This window comes from Oryzias latipes, chromosome 9 (genome assembly GCF_053564925.1).
Source record: "Oryzias latipes strain Hd-rR chromosome 9, Olatipes_Hd-rR_3.1".
Taxonomy (NCBI): Eukaryota; Metazoa; Chordata; class Actinopteri; order Beloniformes; family Adrianichthyidae; genus Oryzias; species Oryzias latipes.
In genome coordinates, this window is record NC_136245.1 from 29,796,666 (window position 1) to 29,818,637 (window position 21,972).

The 21,972-nt window shown below is 37.6% G+C and overlaps 1 protein-coding gene across 8 annotated transcripts in view; it reads right to left on the reverse strand.

The window, feature by feature from the left end:
- The window catches only part of arl15a (ADP-ribosylation factor-like 15a), a 103,012-nt gene extending 87,007 nt beyond the window's left edge, over window positions 1–16,005 (reverse strand). For 2 of the 8 annotated variants that reach the window (XM_078953258.1, XM_078953260.1), the window contains exon 1: window positions 9,937–10,436. In XM_078953258.1, the coding sequence (XP_078809384.1) occupies window positions 9,937–9,990 (54 nt within the window). In that variant the 5' untranslated portion in view covers window positions 9,991–10,436. Of the gene's footprint in view, window positions 1–9,936; window positions 10,576–15,590 lie in introns of those variants that run through there. The other 6 variants (XM_004072151.5, XM_011478867.4, XM_078953259.1 and 3 more) reach the window with 6 other exon arrangements.
- Between the last annotated feature and the right edge of the window lie 5,967 nt (window positions 16,006–21,972).

A 21,972-nucleotide genomic window follows, 5' to 3' on the forward strand; every position in this document is an offset into this window, starting at 1 on the left:
ACACATCTGTATACTTTAATTTGTTTACAGTACATATGAATAATTTATACACAGGAAGAGAGTTCTATCCATGTCTATAAAAGAACTATTCTCTGGAGGACAAAGGTGTTTTTGTCTGTATTTTTTAAGCTGTTGGCTTGGATGAATGGTGAAATATTTAGTTCTTTCATTGTAAATCTAACTCCAGAGGAGTCAGTGCCTCACCAGCCATCAACCTCACCGCACATCACTGCTCAGAAGTGTCTTGAACAGTTGTAGCTCATCTCCTAAAAGCCTCTGAATGCGGTGGCTTTTTGAAGGTGTTGCCTCACTTCATTCCTCTCTTTCTGGATGTCTGCAGGTTCTTAAATCTAGTGCCCTTCTATCAGGCTATGCGTTGATCTGCTTGGACACAGCGCTCTATAAACAGCAAGACTCATCAGAACTTTTGAGGCTTATCCAGACCACGGAGGGCATCACTGATGGTCATCTGGCTAGTTGTCAAGTCTGAAGTCTTTTCCATAATGAACCAAACTGAGACAATTTAATGACATTTGGTAAACCTGTGCAGGTGCTTTGAGTTTAGTAGATGATCAGTTGGTGTCTAAAACAGTCATGTCATGTTACATTTGGTCTGATTTCTCCACAGTATTTGAATTTTTTTTTTAATCCTGAGTTTTAAGCTGAAACCCTAATTTATGTAAAAAATAAACAAATGAATACTTGAAATCAATTAAGCAGTGGATCTTGATCAAGTATTCTTTAAATGTTTTTTTTAATGGCATTTTAGAAATGAATACACTTTTCCATGACATTCTAATTTTTATATGGACTGACAGGAGAAATACACAGACAGAAAAGTTTGTGGCACCTATAAAGCGATCTGTTAAAAACTATCTGAAGGGGAACCATCATTAGGAACCATCATCATCATCTGTTTAGTCATTGATTCATTTACTTTTGTTGTAGTTGTTGTTTTTCAATTTTAAATTGTTTTTTGTTCCTGAACAGTTGTTTGTTTTTGTTTTTGGTGTGAACTTCATTAGTTATTTCTGTATTTTGAAAAAAATTGTAATGTTTTTTTACAGTTTACATGTTTTGCAGACCGGATGTTTTCTACACTTTTGCAGCTGTATTTATTTATTATTTAATATTTATTTCTTTATTTAATAAGAATCTCATTTTTGATAATAATTTTTCATAATAATTTTAGTAATATTTTTAATTATCTAATATAAATGTAATTTGTGATGTCCTTTATTGATGTTATATTATATAGATTATTTCTGAATGTCGTGTTGCTGCCACAGAAATGAAATTTCCCAGTTGTGGGATTAATAAAGTCATCTATCTATAAGAAAGAAATCAACGCCAAGGCTAAGCACAAAAAATGGGTGTAACAGGTCCTTCAATGGATCCAGATGCTAGAAATGTTACCAACATCGTCTGTGCTGCGTTGGCCTGACGAAGAAACTGAGCCAGTAATGGACTGAATAAACCGATACAAATAAACTCCCTCCATAACAGGCTGCCTGTCACAAAGCCTGTCTAGACAGTTGGATGGTTTGACGCTTGTAGTAGAAAGGAAATTGCCGCCTTCAAATATTTGACACGTTCTCTTTTTGACAATTGCTGTAACGCAATCATTTCTAGCTTGGAATCCTTTTTATCCCAAATGGAAAGAGACAAAACAAAGCTAAACCATGTTCTTTGAGGGCAGACAGGATTTTCTGCTCTGAATATAAACTGGAGCTCCTTCCTAGAAGAGGAAATGACATTCTAACTCCGTCTGAAAGAAGATTACAGACGTGGGTGGAAACAGGCCTCCGTGGACGTTTGCTTTGACACAGTGGATGTATCATTTTTTACTGACAGGTTGGAGCTCTCGCATGTTAACAAATCCACTCAATGCAACTGTAGTCAATCAGAGGCTGATTTTACTGCTTAAACTTCATAACTGATGCGTTTCTGATATTGTAATAGAAATTTTAACCATTAAATTTAGTAAATGGAGCACAAGCTACACTGAATTAGCATAATGCAAGCTTCACTGACAATTAGAATGGATCATCTGTGACATTGACTGACATGTCAGATAAATTAGTCTAAGTTTTTTTCTTTTTTTATAAGGTATAAATTACCACATGCTGGTTTAATTTGACTTTTCCTGCATTTTCCTAAGGCAGTGTCATAGGGCTACTATGTAGAATTTTCATGATACATGCCTGATATACGTAATTCATAAGTGCTTCTTGCGTTCGTCATTCATCTACGTGCACAGACGTCCTTCAAGGGTTTCGGCCGACAAATTCTTTACGCGAATTTGGTTTGTAACTGTTCAAAATGTTAGGTCGGTTACACAGTTTATGCGTATTTTATGTTGTTTATTCGCAATTATTGGGTAAATCTTATGCAGTTGAGCGTGATTTTTGCAAGATGCATACCTGATTTCTGGCTTTCCATGACTGTTCCACATATGTCCACGTAACAGACTTTTCCTGCATGTACCACCGTTGTATAACTTTTATATTGTATATATGACACACATGTAACGTTCAAATTACATACTTGATGCATGAATCACTAATGAATTGCATCTAAACAATGCAATAATCACCCACGGTTCATGTTCTGCGTTCATTTGCCTGTTCTTTGCATGGTTTATTAGTATTTCTTACGTTGTTTTAATTCCATGAAAAATTTGTTCTCACTTTTTCCACGTATGACAAGTTTTCATCCCATCAATTTGTGCAAAATAAATTAGTTTGTCTTTGATCTGTGTTTGCGCTCAATCTAATAAAAAATAACGATATATATGAATCTTTTGCATAAAAAGGTAGGTTTTGTGGCTTATGTGGGTTATTCCTCAAAACAAACAAAAGTGCAAACTTAAGACCTTTTTTATTAGATAAGAAATTCTTTGTGACAGTGAAGAAATATTTCTACATTTTTATACATTATAGTCAAAATGGCAATGATAATAAATGTAGTCACTTATGCATTAAAAATAAGAATATTTGATGGGTTAATGGAACCTATGAATATTTAAAGTAAGTTTCAAATCAATTCAACGGTCATATCTTACAAAGCCAAGCTGCCAACATTTTTAAGGCAATAATACAATATTTATGGTATTAAAAGTGTTTCATGAAACTGGTGCATTAGATGTTTCCACCGACAGATCCCTGAATTTATGGGTTTTGCGAACAAACAATGTTTAACACCCATGAAATCGAGGCGGCTCCTCGATTGGACAGCTTGGATTACAAAAGTAACTGAAGCCTATTCATGCGTTACATTGTCCTACACTGTGTAATATGTGGCTCTGGCTCACAGCAGGGTGACAAAGAGGAATTTATCACTAAAAAGTACCTCTTCAATTTGGAGAAAACTTAAAAAAATGAGGAATTTAGATTTAGAAAAACTAGAGAGGTGGCTACATATGAAAAACAGCAACTTCAAATGCAAATAATGCAAAGTTTTTTGTTTTCTTTAGATTATTATTTTAAATTGTTGGGGTTTTTCTTTACCCGTATTTCTGTTACAGGAATGTCTTTTTGTTACCTTTGGTACCTGCTTTTTTATTGTTTTCCTCTCTGCTTGTCATTAGTGTTACAGTATCTCATGTCATTTATTTTATGCTGCAGATTCGATCACCAATGACTGTTAAAAGCGTGCTTCAAAAACTTAGATTCATACTTTAAATCAATCAGATGAAATGTGTCAAAGCCCTTCATGCATAAAAGCAGAAATGTAATACACTGTTGCATTACCTTAAGCTTGATTTACAGCATTTCTAGGTTACAGAAATAATGAAAAGAATGATTAAATTCATGGCCTGCATGGTGCTCAAAGGTCAATTGGCCTCAAATGAGCCAAAATCAAACCAACAGGATGAATTTTTGCAGCGTTCAAAATAAGCGGTTACCCTGTTGTTCGAGACGACCAGATTTCACGGAGGACAACCAAAAATGAAGCTGATGGTTGTCCGTGTTACAACCTGGTCTTTCATCCAACATTTTGGTATTTTTCGACTATTTTTCAAAGTTTTTGGGAAACCGAAGTCGGACTTTTTAAGATAAAACCCAGTGTACAGCAACAATGTCACGTGACTTCCGAACGGACCGAGTACGCCCGAAGACATCGCAAAATGACAACATTGCACCTGCATGTCTTGTTTAAAAGATCAGGGATATGAGTCTTTACTGCTACTGCAGCGCACAATGTAAACATGGTATCATTTACACATGTGTATATTTGAAATAGATGTTATTTCAGATTATAACTTTTAATCACATATAAATATTACTTTATATTTGGAATGCTGTACTAGTCCCAGTCCATAAAAGTGTTCTAAATTTTAAAAATACTCATTAGGTTACAGTGTTGGTTAATGTAATCAATTTTCTGATATATTATAGGGTAAGCTAAAGTATTTTCATTTGACCGTAACAGTCTATGATTTACATGCCAGTCCTTTGTGTAACCAGATGCTTCAATATTTAGTAAAATGTTTGTTTTTAATATTGAAAGAGTTTTTCAAATGTCCATCATAAGAGGCAGTTGATATTAGATGTCTAGAAGAAATAAAGATGCAAGTACTGACATCTGAGTAGGTTTCGTTGCTGTTGAATATTGGTATCGAAGGACAACCAAAAATTGGGGAGGACAACCAAATATTACTTGCCAGAGGACAACCATTTTTTCCCCCTTATTTCTAACGCCGTTTTGTGTTGCTTTGTTATCAACTCCAGCCAAAAAAAAGTTTTCAAGCCACAGAACTGATAAGAAGTGACAGCAGAAGAAAGCAGAAGTGGGCAGGTTACCGGTACTTATAGCTGTGTCTTTGTCACACATTTCTAAAAGTGATTTTAAATTGTGGGACATTCGTGGCTCAGGATGGGGGCAATAGCTGCTCCCATCCTGCCTTTCAAAATGCCGGATGCAGATTAGACATGTATGCTGCTCATACGCCATGAGAAAAAGGTTTTATTATTGGAGAACGTCGATTTTGTGACACCATAGCAACCGCTAAAACAATAACTGGAACTCTTGAATCCGGATATCTTAAAAAATAATCGGAACCTGTTTATTTACTGAACTGCAACCAGTTTATTTTAGGCAAATACATTTACAAAAGAAAAAAAAGGGAACATGTAAACAGGAATATTGACTACAGACCATTCATTTAAGCAATCATTACACTGAATTTTGGAACAAACTAACCTTTAAACGTCTGCTATAGACCCCTGTGGGAAAAAAGTGAAACAAGTTTCTAAAGATAAGATGGCCTAAAATACCTTTTCCTGACAACAAGATAAACAATAAGCACTCTTTCAAAAGTAGGATTTCCTTTAAAAGTTGTTGTTGGCTGATTTTTATACTATTTTTGATCTTAAAGTTATTTTTAAAACAAAGTAATGTGAGTTACTGCGTTAGTACTACAGAGGAAGCTGTCAGGAGCTGCAGGCTGCACCATCCAAATAACAAAAATAAGAAAGGAAACGTCTTGTATGTCATAATCAGATTATCATTTTAAATGAGATGTTTTTACACACAGATAAGAGTATCAAGCAAAAAATCGGCAAACCGGTAGTGTTTCCCTGTGTATTTGCATTTCAATATTTGTGGTTTCATGTATTCACTTTTTTTTTTTCAGTCAAGGGACTCCTTCAGTTTAGCTGAGACAGCTCAGGACGCTAGTATGAGACTTTTGCATACAAAGGAGATGCTGCTGGAATTTCTGAGGACGGGAGCGAAGATGAAGGGCACGCCGGCGAGGAAGCAGGCTGCTAAAGATTATTTCCCAGCGAGCAACAGCTGCTTCTACCGGTTCCTGAATGGCTCAGCTGACTCATAACTGGACGGAAAATATCCCAATACGCTGAGGAAGATAATTATCATCATATCATAATTATAATTATCATCCAAATGAATGACTGATGGATGAAAGCGGCCGCTTCTGGAAGAAGATGCCCTCTCGCAGATAACTGATGAAGGATGAAGCACGGGCTCCTGGTTACAGAGAGACAGAGTGACTCTCCTAAAGTGTGTTATAAAGTACGCTACGGTACAGTCTATTGCTCTGAATTAAAAAAAAAAAAAAAAGCTTTACATTGAGCAACATTCCAATGTTCTTCGTTAGTGTTTCACAAAGCATCAGAAATGTTTCAGAAGGGTTTTTGATGAGTAAGGCTCGGTGACGGACATTCTTTGCCCGCTGGGGGTGGGTGGTTCTCCGTATTTGGCGTATTCGGGGGTGTCTCCGGTCCCTTACCCCCGTGAATATGGGGGGATAATGTACACACAGGTGGCCCGCACAAAATATCCCAAAGATCGTAGAATGCTGGGTGAGTCTATAGAGTAAAAATGTTTGTGTACATTTTATTCTACTGGCCTGTTTTGGGCGACAGGTCATAATGCACACTTATACAACACATACATCGTTAAGTTGGTAAAATCAAGAATATTAACCTCAGCGTCATTTTTTTTTAAATCAACCAAAATGTTTCTGAGCCGCTGGAAGACTCAGTCCCTAAGATATGCTCCTCCTCACTTCCCTGAAAACAAAGACGGTTGAAATATTTACTTCTCAGGCAAAAAAGTTAAAGTCGCAGTAGCTGACGCACACCAAATCTGGCCAATCGTCTGGAAGAGCAGTGAGCTGCAGTCATGGCCGTGCTAGGAAATCATTTAGTGCTCAACACCCCAATCTAAACCATTACTGCCAAGTGTCAAGCAGGGAAGCACTCAGCTATGGGTTCAAAGACACAATCCAATCCCCTGTCAAGCTCGACCCTCTTACACAGAACCAGAAGTACGTCATCTTTGTACAAACTTCATAAAAGGTCTGTCCTAAAAAAGCTAAATAAAGGCCATTATAATTAGTTGGCACTTCAATTCCCACATTCAGATAAATAATGGCATTAAGGTTCAGTGTTTCTTCTACAGTTACTCCCTCCATCTTTGCGTCTACACAACTCTACAGTCTGACGCTACAGCAGGAAATGACAAGTTTGTGGTAGGCAAAGCTACCTTCATTTGAAATGATTTATAAATGTGACAGTTCATTTCCTGTAATTTCATAGCTTTTAAAGGCATCATGTGTGTTTTTATTTTATTTTATCTCTTGTTTTTTGTGAAGGTCTTTTTTGAATTTTTCTTTTAGAAGATGTTTGTTTTCTGTCAAGCACTTTGTGTTCCTAATGTATGGAATGAGCTTTATAAATAAAGTTTGATTTGATGGCTCTTATTTGAGTTCAAGCAGGCGTTTTCAGCTTCCCCTGCTAATGAGCTTAATGCATCGTGTTATGAAAATGTAATGAGAGTTGCCGCAGCAGCAACATCCTTTGATGAATGTGATCAGATAGATGCTTCCCTTCAGGTTAAGGTTCATGCAGACCAGGAAGAAAGTTTGGGACCAAAACCTAACACACTTTTTTTACGCTGCTTTCTTAAATGCAAATACCTAAAAAAGAAAAGTTAAAATCAATTATTACACAAAATAAATGAACAGAGTTTAATGATGCTGCATATAAAAAACAATTCTGTCCCCATCAATTGTCCTTAGTAAAAACAACGACCGGTACCTGATATGAAGATAAGAAGTATAAATGACAGAATTTGTCAATTTTAGTTAAAGTCTCTAACATAAACAATTCAATTTATGTTTTGAACATACATGTGGATTTTTTTAGCTAGTGCAAGTTAATAACTTCTATTTCTTTCCTTCTTTTAGACCTAAAACTTAAAAAAATGACCTGTTTTGCTCCTGTCTGGAAGCGCGTGTGCCACAGGTCTGTTATGTGTTTGTGAACTCCAAGTAGGTCATCATCTAAATGCACACTCCACGGTTTCTTGCCAAATTAGGCTTAGCACAGCCATGAGACTCTTAAAGTGACTGACGGGGCCGAGGCCTCGGGGTTTGAACCACCATTTTTCCACTCCATTAATAACATAATGAGAAGAGCACAAAAGGCCCAATACAATCACTTAGATTCTAAATGGTCAAGGGTCTTGAGAGCAGCAATTGTGATACCCAATGATGCTTGATCCTGAGAAGGACTTAACCATCGGATGAAGGTCCAAAAGAACAGAAATTCCAATTAAAAGGTCTCAAAAGTAAGTATGCAGAATCAAATCAAATAGAAGCTTTTTAAATAGAAGAGAAGAAGCGACTGCATGCTTAATATTAGTTTACAGTTGGATGGGCAGCTAATTGTAAATTAATCATCTGTGGATATAAACATGCTTTCTTTGTAGCTTATGTTGGATACTTTCACATAAAGATTCATAAATTTCACTTCCAAACCAGATTCATTAAACGTAGAGAACAAAACAACTATAAAGCAGTACTTTGACGCTCACTTCTCCTACAGTGATGACATTTCACCGCAAATTAAATACCTTAAAGATGATCTTGGTCTGCGATAACGAATAAGCTCTTTTTCCAACTGCATTTTTTTATCTGTTCCTGGTTCACAGTGATTTGAATTTTAAAAAAATACTCACAAATCTATCCATGATCATAAAAATGCCACAATAACATGGTAAAAACACAGAGTGTTTCTTTAACCAACATTTGGTCAGAGGTTTAAAGAACGAACATTAAAAACCAAAGTCGTGTTCTGGTTAGTGGTTGCCAAAATCAATCTCAATATCTTGAGCAAACAAAAAGGTAAGGACATTTCATTCAAACTCATTTTTGGTTTACCAGACCAGAAAGGCAGAGAACTGCACACGGCTGTTAAGCTGGAACATAATAGTACATGATTAAGCCAGCTCAAACAATTACTGCACTTTTCTACCACAAAGCCTCAAATGTAGAAGATTAAAAATAGGGAAGGACTGGTTGTTGTGGTGAATGAATACTTAAATCCCCTCCCTAGACAAACACCTACTGTGTTTACATGCATGTTAAAAATTCAGATCTTATCCCAAACAAGCTCAAGCGCTGGATGTAATATCCTGCATGTATGTAAACATAGACACTGTCTCTGCAAGGAAGCCTTTTCTTCCAATGTTTCAACCAAATGGTTTGACTTCCAGAGATAAGATGGCAAATTCCTCAGTGAGCACAGGCTTGACAACCAGTCCAATGCTAATAACCACAAGAAAAACTGTCTAATAAGCACTTAATCCTAAACAAATAACAAAGCTGTTAATAAACACAAAAAATATGTTCAAGCAAGCTTAAAAACAAGACAAATATGACGAGATACCACCACAAATGTTCAGAGTCAACGAAAAACGAATTCTTCTTAACATTTACTGAGTTGATTTTGTATTCCTGTTAGTGTGGGCCCCCCTTGCCCTCGATGCCCCTCCAGCAATGAATGCAGATGGATTTATGGCTTCCTTGTTGACATCTGAAGAGAGCTTAAATCAATAAGTTAATAAGTATTTTCATTTTGGAAAATTTTGAACAGAAATGTGTATTTTATTTTAGTAGAAATTGTTATAAAAAAATAAAAATCACAAAACATTGTCACTAAAACAATCATTTATGACAAAATCTGCACCAACTGGTAAGAAAACAGGCAACTTGACAATATGCAAAATATTATCAACTACAGGTAACACACAGAATCCTACAATTGATTTGTTAAAACTCAGAATTACAAACAAAGCCAGTCTTTATTTTCTTTTCAACCAGAACTCTCTTTCTTATATTAATGGACTTGGGCGCAGACAAACAGACCGTCTAAAACCAGCAGATGTAGACTACACCATTGTTTTTGTCTGTTTTTGTAGTCTTTACCATGTAAAGAAGCAAGGCATGTTCTCCTTTAAGAGACCAACAAACAGGAAAGCAGCCATCACTGTAGCTCTAACAGAATCTCTGTCAACAGCACCAGATTTTGAACCTGTGGTGTTTCTTTTGGACGTGCACACACAACACAGCACACCCCTACTGCCGTCAAACAAGAGAAAAGCAGCATCTGGACATTTTCTTACCGTGTAAATTCCAATTCTGCACAGGGCCAGCGAAAGCTGCATGTACTCCGACATTATCCTCAACAACAAGAGTAACCCCTGGCAACAAACAACCCAAGCCCTGGGAATAAGTGAATGGATAGAGGAGGATCAGGAGTAGCCGAGTAGAGCACAAACAGATCGACGTGAGTCCAGCCCTTTCCTGTCCACCAAGCAGCTGTCAACAGCCTCAAGCTAATTCTTTTCCCAAATCTCACATTTATAGGTGAGTGTTGTATGGGATACAGATGAGAAAGATCGTGTGTTTACTCCTCGTATTCATTGGGACAAAGAATAGAAGAGGAAAAAAAACTATTACCACGAGGATCAGCAGACAGAGAAAAGCTTAAGACTGCAAGGATCTCTCCCCCTTTCAACAGATTAAGGACTCACTGACATCTACAGATCCCGAATAAGACTGCAAATTGGATTAGTCACCATTACACACCCACGCACTATGCTCAAACTATATGCACGGCTCCATCAGGTATGAAAACCATTGCTTTCTGCATGGAGGACGATGAAAGGATTGACCACTTGAGCTTTGCGGCGGTCAGGAGGATTTCCACCGACGCTGTGGGATGTTTTGTCGGATGTCTGATTGAGAACTGTGAGTCATGATCAAATGGCTTGTTTGTCACCTCAGTATTTTAGCAATAGCTTGTTTACCCACCTGCTAACACTGCAATTTTAATATTCAGAGGGTCAAAAAAAAGTATTTATGAGTCACCCATTCTGAAGGTTGTTCCACTTAAAAGATAAGAAGTCTGCACTGTTCATATTAGACGCACTTCAACTGTGAGAAACCAAATGTTAAAAAAACAGGAAATCACAGTGTATTTGCATAATGGTGCAGAAATATAGATTTAGGTCGGACAAACAAAGAATTTTGTCCAACAACAACCTGTAACTGCTGTTATTCTGCTCATTACCTGTTTGAACCCATTATCTGTATGAAAACCAGTGATGGGAAGCTCCCCATGATTAAGACAGAACATGTACAGGCCCGTCTAAAGTTCTCCGGAGACCATCAGCATGATCCAGAGGAGGACTGGGAGAAGGTCGTGAGGTCGGGTGAGACCAAGGTGGAACTCTTTGGTATAAATGCCACTCGCCGTGTTTGGAGAGGGGAAGAATGCTGAACTGCATACCAAAAACATCAATGTGAAGCATGGGGGTGGGAACATCATGCTTTGGAGCTACTTTTGCGCAAAGGGGACAGGACGATTGAGGCGTAAGACTGAGAGAATGAATTTGTTGTGCAGGCCTAGTACAAAAGGATTTTTTTCAGCAGTTATCTATCAATACAAGGCTGTCTAGTGTCCTGTATTACTTTATGAATGTGTTTTCATATATATACACAACAAATGTTGTCTCTACTGCAGGGTAGGAGCACAGATGGTGTAAAGGTTGCCACAGATTTTGGCTTTGAAATCAGTGTTGGGGGCTTGTGTTGACAGTCTCTCAGTCGTTCCTGAGCAGATTGGTTGTGTTCATTAAAGATGACGACATTAGTTTTGGAGGAAAGCTACGAGAAAACCCCTCATGTCTAATAAGGTCTGCTTATTGTTTAACAGGCCTAAATTGTCAGATCACAAAAACAAACGACCCTAACAGTTTCCCCCTCAGTGCTATCGCACAGATAACTTACCACTGAGGAAACCATTTTTTACCTTGTGAGAAAAAACATAGAACATCACAACAGCTTTGCTTCCAGACTGATGGACCAATATAATATGAGCCGCATAGACAACAAACAAAATGGAGCTTAAAGGGAAATTATTATCCAAGAAAACTCCATGTGCATGATAATTAACACAATTATAGCAACATGAAAACCCTTTAGATTTAACAGCAATCCTGATATGGAACAACCCAAAGTTTTAATACTCATTAGCATTGCCAGACATTAAAGAATAATCATAACTGAGCTGGAATCACAACATTTGACTGGGTTAGACTGTGTTAAGTGAAGATCTGAGCATTGTGATGTCAGTTTCCCTCTTACCAGAATTTGGCTAAGCTCTGTGCTGCTGTCAGTATGGAATATGCTTCAGTCAGATCATGTGTGAATATCAAGAGGAAAAAGGTTTAATAACACCTGCAATGAAACCAATTAAACTGCTGCAAAGCGCCTCATGTTGGCTGCTTCCTGACTGACTGATGTGATCAGCTTCCATCAGTCTTTGATCAGGATGAACTTGATGACAAGCTAACATAGACTCAGGCACGCCATTACAAAGTATTGGAGCTGAACTTTCATTAAACATCTTTAGCATGGTTCCGGTTTGCTAAATGTTGCCACTTTTTAGTAAACCGATACAGTGTCTATGTATTTTCTAACCACAACTGCGTTTGATTTTCGCTATACAAAACACACATCATATTGATGATAACTAGGCCTGCACAATATACCGCAAATTTATCGTTATCGCGACATTAAGCTGTGCAATATGCATATCGCAAAAGACGGCGAAAATAAATGGTTACCTTAAATGTGCTAAAACAATCTCATGGCAGCTTGAAATATTGAACAAATGAAATAAATCCCTTTATGCATTTAACCAATCAGAAGGACCCGTTTACGTTGTTGATCAATCAGATGAGCCTTTTTATGTTTGATGTTTGCCTCCTACGTCGACAAGGGTCAGTTGGAGTATAACTTTTAAACTGTTGCATTGAAATGGAAATGATGTGTTTGGTTGTTTTGCTATTTGTTTATATACCGCGAATTATATCGTTATCGGATTTTAGGCCATAAAATGGTAAATGGTGTATACTTATACAGCGCTTTTCTACCTTCTTTCCAAGGCCCAAAGCGCTTTACAGTCACAGTCCCGCTAGCTTGATGCTAACATATAATGGAATTTCCCATAGAACTGCTAATGCTAACACTCGGTCAACCTAAATATCCACTGCTGACTAAATGAACAGCTTTATATACTCACAGGCATGAATTCCCCAAACTCTTTTAAGTAAACATTCTTTTAAAAGTAACCATTTGTGGTGTAAAGCAGAGTTTTTTGCTCAAATCTTCTGGAACAAAGTGTAGGAGCTTCTCTGTTAGAGGAATCACTGAATGGTGATTGGTTTATTCTTTACTCATTAATTGTACAGTATATATATATATATATATATATATATATATATATATATATATATATATATATATATATATATATATATATACTTCCTGTACATTAAGCAGTACGAGCTACTCTGTCACAGAATTTCCATGTGCTTAGCTGTACATTAGTACATCATGGCTTGTGGCTCTGAACAAAATCCCGAGCAGAAAGTGCAGATGTCAGTATGTTCTCTCCTCACATAAAGAGACTTGGCAGCTCAGTTTGCAGAGATGTTAACCATCTCATACATGCTGTTCTTCCTGCCACTACCTATCAGTTTTCAGCTTCTTTTACAACAGACCAAGCAGCTCTTGATCCTGTTCAGGCTCAGATTTTGCTGCAAAAGAAGTACATAGGAAAGGATATTTTCCTTATTGGAGACCAAGATTAGTAAGGTTGAGACGTGTAATGTGTAACGTGACGAATTCCATCAAGAAAATGTAAAATACTGTAAATAAAAGATTCTGTACAATAATAATTTTAAACGATTCCAATTGTTTCAGATTAATAATGAATACAGCTGATTTTTCCCCTCTTTTGTACAATCAGGTGCAGGTAGAATTTAAACCATCGTTTCATAGAAAGGCCAAGAAAAAAATTTATTTTTGTAAATTTAGAAATATCTTGTATGAAATGCTGACCTGGTAGAAGTTTCTAAAACTTCAAAAAGAAATCTGTCATAACTCAAACCAAAGTTTTAAAGCACTAATGTGCGACATTAACTAAATTACTAATCCGGTTATTCACAGCTATTTACTGAATTATTTAAAGCTTCAACAGAATAAGAAACTGTTGATTTACATGTTCAATCTGATTTATAGAAAGATGGAAATGTGTATTTGAGTTCAGAGTTATGTAGCACATCTCTTGAGCTGCACAGCGGGAAAAGGCCCTGCTCCTGTTGAGCAGCTGACCCCAGGACAGCGCCGCTCTGTGCTCCCACAGTCCTCAGAGCTACAGCTGCGTCCTCCACACGCAAAACTGTCAAGGAAAATCCAACCAAAGTCCCTCTCCAGTCATCCTTTGAACTGTTTTCACAGGATTCCCAGTGGTCTTTTAATTGGGATTATGCCATTTTTAGCCTAAATCAAAAACCATGTAACACAGTTTTTGCAGAGCGGCAATAGTTTATTAGAAATTTACCTCCAAGTTGTGGCGCGGAGTAAGTCTGCGTTCATTTCCCATTATCCATCTGTTTACGCGTTCTCCCGCTAGCTTACAGCCCCTACACCTAGCTTTACCGATGCAACAAAAATGAAGAGTCGTACAGTTTTGAGCCAGATGCAAAGATGTTCATGGATTTGGTCGTCTAGAAGTGGATGCATCAAAGGGAGCTTGTGGCTTGCCGTAGAAGCTTCTATGTCACACCTCCAAGCTGTTTCCAACGCCATTTTCTCTTCTGCCCCTGATTCACAACGATTTTAATAAAGTAATACTCGGAAATATAATTTTTAGTTTAATATTCTTTAGAAAGTGTCTATTCGCACGTAATTTTCGAAACACGTGCTGCCAGAGCTGAACTTTTTTCTTGGCCACATGGACTCAGAGGAAGGGTTAAGGTTAGGTTTACGGTTTGGGTGAAACCACCAAATAGTTGATTTTTTTTTAGGTGTTTTTTAAACTTCAGATGTTTACGTGCGGGCAATGCGCATCTTGGCTGCACATATTACACGTGGCCAACATGAATTTCCATCCCTTTTTGTGCTGGTTGCACGTACATGCGTGTGAATAACATCATGTATGAATCATAACAGACAGGTCAAGCTATTCCTCAGCTTTGACCTGCATACCCTGTCCTTCAGTTTATATGTTTCCGTTCTGGTGTTTAATTATTAGTTTGAGCGACTTTCCATTCCCATCTGCCATCGTTTAAAGAATAACCCATGCTAACTAGGAGAGCAGCGCTTTTCTTCTCCTTTGATCCACAAAAAAAGCTCCAGCTAACAGCAGTTAATGGATAGAAGTGTGAGCCAGACTCTGATGTCCAGGTCAAAGTTCAAAGTTCCTCCTAGGTCTCACTTCTTGGGAGGTCCAGTTATAAACAAGCGAATGTGTCCATGGGTGGGAAGTTCCTCTCCAGCTCACAATGTGAGATGACAGAAATCCTTCTTCTGGCTTTCCCAGGGAAAACCTTCAGTTCCAACTTCCTCCCTGCTATTGTTGCACTCATCCCATCTCCAAAGTGGAGGCAAATGGTCCAAAAAAATATTTAAATAATAATAATAAATATATAAAACAGGTGCAGGTGACCCAAAGGGAAAAAATAAATAAATTCTGAAGCTACAGGCTTTTTTACCTGCCACGTTAGCACAACCCCAAACAGTTATTATTAGGCTTTTATGTTGAAATACAACCGAGTTAGAAGAACCAAGTGCCTCACCCAGGATCCCGCTAGACACAAACCTGACATCCACACTGACTGACTGATCCGAGCCCATGGAGGGGCAACAACAACCGCCCGGGGTCAAAGCTAAAGAAGAAGCGAGGCATTTCTGCTGCTTTACTCACCAGATAATCCATGTACTGTCGTTGGACTGTCACAGCAGCACGACTCAGCTGGGAAGTAATCCCGTTTCGCTTTCGTGGATCCCAAAATGTTGTGTTGTTGTTGTTATTTTTCGCACCTCGCTTTGTATTCCCCGCCTTTCTTCCTCGAAGGTTAAAAAAAAACGCTAAAAAGGAGGATTTTTCGCCCTCCTTTAGCTTAAACGCAAAGTTCCGGGTCACTATCGGTTGCGTGGGTTTAACGCGTTAAAGACGGGGGTCCGTGGGAGGTCGCTTTGTGTGGTAAAAGCTCGTCTACCACCGGCGGACCTGAAGTTTTTATTATTACACAATATCAAGAGTGTTTGGTTGAGAAAACTGACGAAGGATTCAACCCGACGTCATGTACGTCAATGTGCGCACGCAGGGGCGTCACGTGACCAAACACATGGCGGCTATTGTCATTTTTTGTTCCGAGAGAGGGGGGGAAACTGGCCTGAAACGATCCTTTGTTTGTTTTTCGTGGCTTTAGTATTGGCAAGCAGCTGACTTCTGGGTTTCCAGAGGAATTCTGGATTAAGCTCTTTCATCATGACCATCACTGTTTACACAGCGGTCACAGGCGGTCCTGAGAAAGTTTTCACACACCCCTCTGCCTTTACATTCTTAAAATAGTCTCGTTTCATATCTAACTACAAGAGTTTAATAAAAAAAAATAAACATTTTTCGTTTGTTCTACAATCCTATTTGCAAAATCTTAGCATTTTCTTAATCTTTTTGTGTATAAATCCGGGACCAATAAAGCTTTGTGAAAGTATTTTAGATAAAAAGTAGTTTTCTGAACAAAGCTGACTGAAATGATCTCCTGGAACTGTTTTCCTGAACTGCTTCTGGATAATTGATGCACATGCAGAGAAATATTATCTTGTTTGATGTGTGCAGGAGGTGTGATAACAGCATGAGGGTCATCCTGACTCACAACACTAATCGGATGTCCATCACTCCAGTCAGCCTTAAAAAGTGCACACAAAAAGTTTTTTTCTACCCAAAAAAGACTGACAGCAGAATGAGGGAGAGATTTAAAAAAAAATAAAAGTGGAGAATGTGATATTGCACTTGTTAAATATTTAATGCAAATATTACATAAAGGAGATTTAGCATAAATTAGTCAAAAGCATCCAAAAAAAGATGAACCCTTTCTAGAAAGCACGCATCATCTAAGATTCAACACTTAATATTTTAAAGGTGTGCATTTTTTTAACCTCTAACCCTGTTTAAAAGAATAAAATGTGAGAGGGGAGACCTCTTGTGGCCTGCAGCAACATGTAGGGCAAGGATCTGCAACCAGGAGCTCTGGAGCCTCATGTGGCTCTAACCCTCTATTGTGGCTCTAAAGAAAATCTCAAATGCTTTGAATCAATATTGACTTTTTAATTTTAGCTTATTTATATTTGGTTATCAAATTTGTGTTTAGATTTTGAACAAAAATGTGGTAAAATGTTTCTACTGTCAGAGTGATGTATTATTTGAGCACATTTAAAGCACATGTTCTTTTTTTCTGCTGCACAATAGTGTCAAGTTGTTGTTCAGAGGCAACATTCCTAAAGTATATTATTGGATTTACATGTAGAGATAAAAAAAACAGATTCTGCACCAAAGTTATCATGCTTATATTTGATAGTAAAAGGAAGAAAATGATGACGGTGCCACAAAGCCATCATAACAGAAAATACCTAGTTTGTAAATCTGCTGCAGTAGGAGGATCTTATTTGACAATTGGTGTATTTTATTTTGAAAGGAATTTGTATGTGATGCTATTAAAAGTAAAGAATATTTAATTTGGTGAAAAATATAGCACTCTTTTGAATTAAGAATTGTAAATGTTTAAAAGCTGCATTTTATTAACAACTGGTTGCTAAAACCTATATGAAGTGGGTTTGTTTTTTTAGGTGAGGTGGAGCTTTGCAGTTCTCGCTGAGGTCTGTCAGTAAGAAAGTAGACCAATGAGCTTTCTTAGTCTTACAGTTTAAAGACCCCAGTAGGAAATACCATGGATCCATTAGTTCAAGGGTCTATAACCTGAAGCTCCGGAGCCACAAGCGGCTCTTTTATCCCTCCATTGTGGCTCTTTGGTTTAGAATAAAATGCTGACAATTTGAATTTCTTTTACTCATGTTGTCATTTGTTTAGATTTTTAACATCTCAGATAGATGAACCAAATGATGGTAAAAAGTTTCTACTGGCAGAAAAGGTTCATTTTTAAAATGAGCTTAAAGCACAAACTATTGCACAACAGTATTCGTTGTTGCTCAGAGGCAAAGTTCTTTAAGTATAGAATTGCCTTAACATGTACAGGGTTTTTTCATTTGGATTGTGTTGTCATGTTTGTATTTGACAGTAAAAAATGATGATAACCAAAGTCTTAATGACTGAAAATGCCATTTTTGACTTGAAGTACATCTGTTGCAGCAGAAGAATCTTGTTTTAAACACAATGTGTATTTTATTTGGAAAGGAACTTGACTCTGCTGCTGTCAAAAGAAAATGATGTTAAACACTGCTATTTCTCAATTATTTTACATTTTTAAAAGCTGAATTTTATAAATGAATAACTAAATAGTGATAAAAACGTAAATAGTGTATTATTTGAGGTGGGACTTTGTAGCTCCTGGCAGGGTTTTGGTCCACAAATACCAGACCAAATGGCTCTTTTAGCGTGTAACCCTTGTGCTATCCTAGGCACTTTAACATTGGGAGTTGGGTCATCTAGACCCACTAGACAGTGCTCTGAAGCTTTTTTCTTCAATGATTTGTGATCTTCACTGGTGTCCATGGATTACCGGTACATGAAATCTTTCCACCTTTATCCACCTTTGTCATGGTATGAATAACACGTCATTGTAAGGGTGAGATAGTACAATGGTTAAGGTTGCAGACTTTTGGCCCTGCGTCAGTCCATCCATCCATCCATGCCATGTCTTCACCCTCTTCTTCCAGTCTTTTATGATCAATTTGATGATTTATCGATTAGGTGTGTTAGTCTGCTTTATTTGAGACAAAGGTTTTCAATCATTTAATCAAAACACAATGTAGAATTGTTCAAAAGTTTGAGAAATCATCTGCAAGAAACTGCTAAATGTTTACATCAAACGGCGTCTTTTTTGTCTTACAGTTACTGTTTTTGAAAACAGTTTTATTCCGTACTGAAAGAAATCCACCAGGAGGCAGTATATACCAAAGTGAAGTCGACAGTTTGATGGCAAAAGCGTTTAGGCTTCACTGTCTTGTTTCCTAAAATACTGAATGCAGTCAACAAATAAATATCAAAGGGGGTGACCGATTTATATGAGTTATCACAGCTTTAAAATATCCACCTGATGCAAACCCACATATGAACCAAAATAGTGAAAGAACAATGTAGATGTTTGATCAAGTCTTATGACAGACAGGCAACCTGCCCAGGGTAACCCCGCCTTCGCCCAGCAGTAGCTGGGATAGGCTCCAGCAACCCAGTGATCTCGAAAGGGATTCAGTGGCTTTGGAAATGGATGGATGTTCAATAAACATCTTTAATCTATGTTGTCTGACCATAACACCAACTGAGACGTTGGTTCCCAGGTTTTGTTGAGTTAGGTTCACATTTTGCAGCCATTCTTCTCCAAAGATTTCCAAGTATTTCTGTGGGATTTTGAGCCAATTGAGAAAAGTCATGAGGTCGTGCATGGACGCAGCAGAAGGAGGCCTGCCTCACAAAGGACTTGCTGTGTGTTTGCATAGTCATGCTGTAGAAGAAACCCAGTTTCCCCTCTCTCGTCTCTCTCTTTCTGCCATGCATGTTGTACAACTTCCTTTTAATTGGGGTTAGGAGGCCTTAGCCCAAAGGCTTCAATACAGCCCCATATGTTCCTATATAGCTGGCATAATGCATATATGTTGGTATCACTTGGCATTCTTCCCCCCAGCAAGATTCTCTGACCATATTACCAGAGAAGGAGCATGATTCTTCCCTCCAAATATCATGTAACTTGTTTTGGGACCAATGAATGTGAAACCTTTGAGATGATACATCTCAATTTTAAAGGGGGTCTTCTATTCCAAGCATGCAAGCTGATCTAATTTTACATCCTCTATTTGTTGAGTTGCAGTTGACTTTAAATGCTTCCAGTTTCCAATGCTACAACTTTGAATTGTCAGAAATGTCTGACAGACACTACATTTGTGTCACAGAGCCAACATGGCAGCTCATGCCTGAAGGTACCAACAACCCCACAACTTAGGTTTTCTCAAATGATAAAAAAAACATTGCTTTATTTTTCCATCTCCCATTCCTTGTGTTCCACTTTGTCTTCATCTCTTCCTCCCTTTCCTCCCCTGTTTCTTACATTTTTTCCTCCACCCTTCTGTTGCTTGTTCTTTCCTTTTTTTCATTTCTTCATCCTGTTTTCATCGTTTTCCTCCTCATTTGTTTTTTTTTATAGATTTCCTTTCCCGTTTCTTCATTCTCTACTTCCTTGACTTTTCTTGTATTCTCCCTTTTTTATTTTAGTTCTTCTGACTCCACCTCCACCTTCCCATTACTTGTATTCCTCCCTCCTCTTCCTCCTGGATCACTTCATCCTTTTCGGTTTCTTCTGTTTGCTCTGTCTTTTTTCGACGCTTTTCTTCTTTTTTGATCACACCCACAGGATTCTCACCTTCAGGGCATTTTTTGTGTTAAATTCCCACCACCATGTATCATATTGCTTGACGGTCTCAGTCATGACTAATTATCAGTGAGCACCCATCACACTTCTCTGTTTTTGCCACAAGGGTTGTAATTCCGCAGAACTTCATTTCTCGGATGAATCAATCCCATCAGGTTTTCTTAATAGATCTTGAACAGAACAGTAAGACTCCGACCCCCTGGCAATTATAGACCTTGAAATCCACAGAGGAATTCCCTACATGAAAGTTATTATTCCGATTCTTTCCTGGATCTTCATCCCCAGATGTACTTTTTATTACTGCTGCAATAATTGGCACAATTTTCGCCTCTTTCAGCAGCCAAGTCCTCTTGCGAGTCCCTCGTCATCTTTGTGTTTTCACATTTTGCATTTTCAACTCCAAACAGTCCTTGTAGCCTTAGCATCTTCTTGTAATGTTCCACCTTCTGACTGTTATTTCATCATCTCACCACCTTGTATATGTAGGACTGTGAGGTCTTTGGCTCCACTCCTTCTGTGCAATTTCCATCATGATTTCTGGCACATCTGTGTTAATTTTTTAAATGGCCCATGCTGTGATTTCTGGCTCGTCTTGATTTTTTTTTTTTTTTTTTTGAAATCCAGCTTGCTAACCTCACCATGGCTTGCTCAGAAAAACTTTAATTTTCTTTCACAAACACTGATGGTGTCAGTTTATCTAAGAAATTCCCTACCATGAAGCAACATTCCTTTGAAACAACATTCTTTAAAATGGTTAAAAAAAACTTTGTAGTTTCTCCTTCTTGTTCCTGTGACTCCTCCAGACAGTCACAACTAATGTGATGCAGCAAAGATGTTTTTAACCTTCCTTTCACAACTGCCCCTGCTCACATGCTGAGTCAAAAGAAAACTACATGGCTCTCTCACAATTGAATTTACTCAAAATTGCTCCAAAACACCTGAATATTGATTCAGGGAGGAATGTGTTGTTTCTTCAGTCCAATATTCAGATGACACACCACAACATAAATGTGCATGCCAAGAGAAAGTTGAGGGTGTTTGGAGACGAGACGAATCCAGAGTTTATAAAAGTGTAAAAAAGTCTGATCATGGCACCTCAGAATTTGCTGGAAGATGATTTGACAAGAAAGGACATATTTTTCTGCTTAGAACATTTGCTTACATCAGAATAGAATAGAATAGAATAGATTCTACAAGCAGGGAAATTCAACTGCCTATAAGCTTACAAAAATAAGAACTACCGGTAAATCAATTAGTTGATAAATTATACAATTTAAATTAAATTACAGTAAAATAATAGCAAACCATCCAGGTTAGTCCCTGTTTTGCAGTTATGGAGTGATTGAGGAGTTTTACAGTCTGAATGTTCTGGATGTGTCTTTTCTTTTTCCTTTCTGCAAAAATAAATGAAAAGTAATAATAAAGGTTGCCCTTACAGACCCATAGTGCTGTAGAATAACCAAGAATAAAACATGTAAATAATCACATAAAAATAGATAAAAGTTTTTAAAAAACTTTACATCGTTAAAACCAAACATTTAATGAACATTAAATAAAACAGAATGAATTGAAATGTGGTGGGATAGAAGACAGAGAGGGAACCTCTTCATTGTTTGTTAAAGGTTTAATTAAAAAAGTGGGTTTTAAGAGAGGACTTAAATCCAGGCAGTGATATAGTCTTTCTAACATTAATTGGAAGATTGT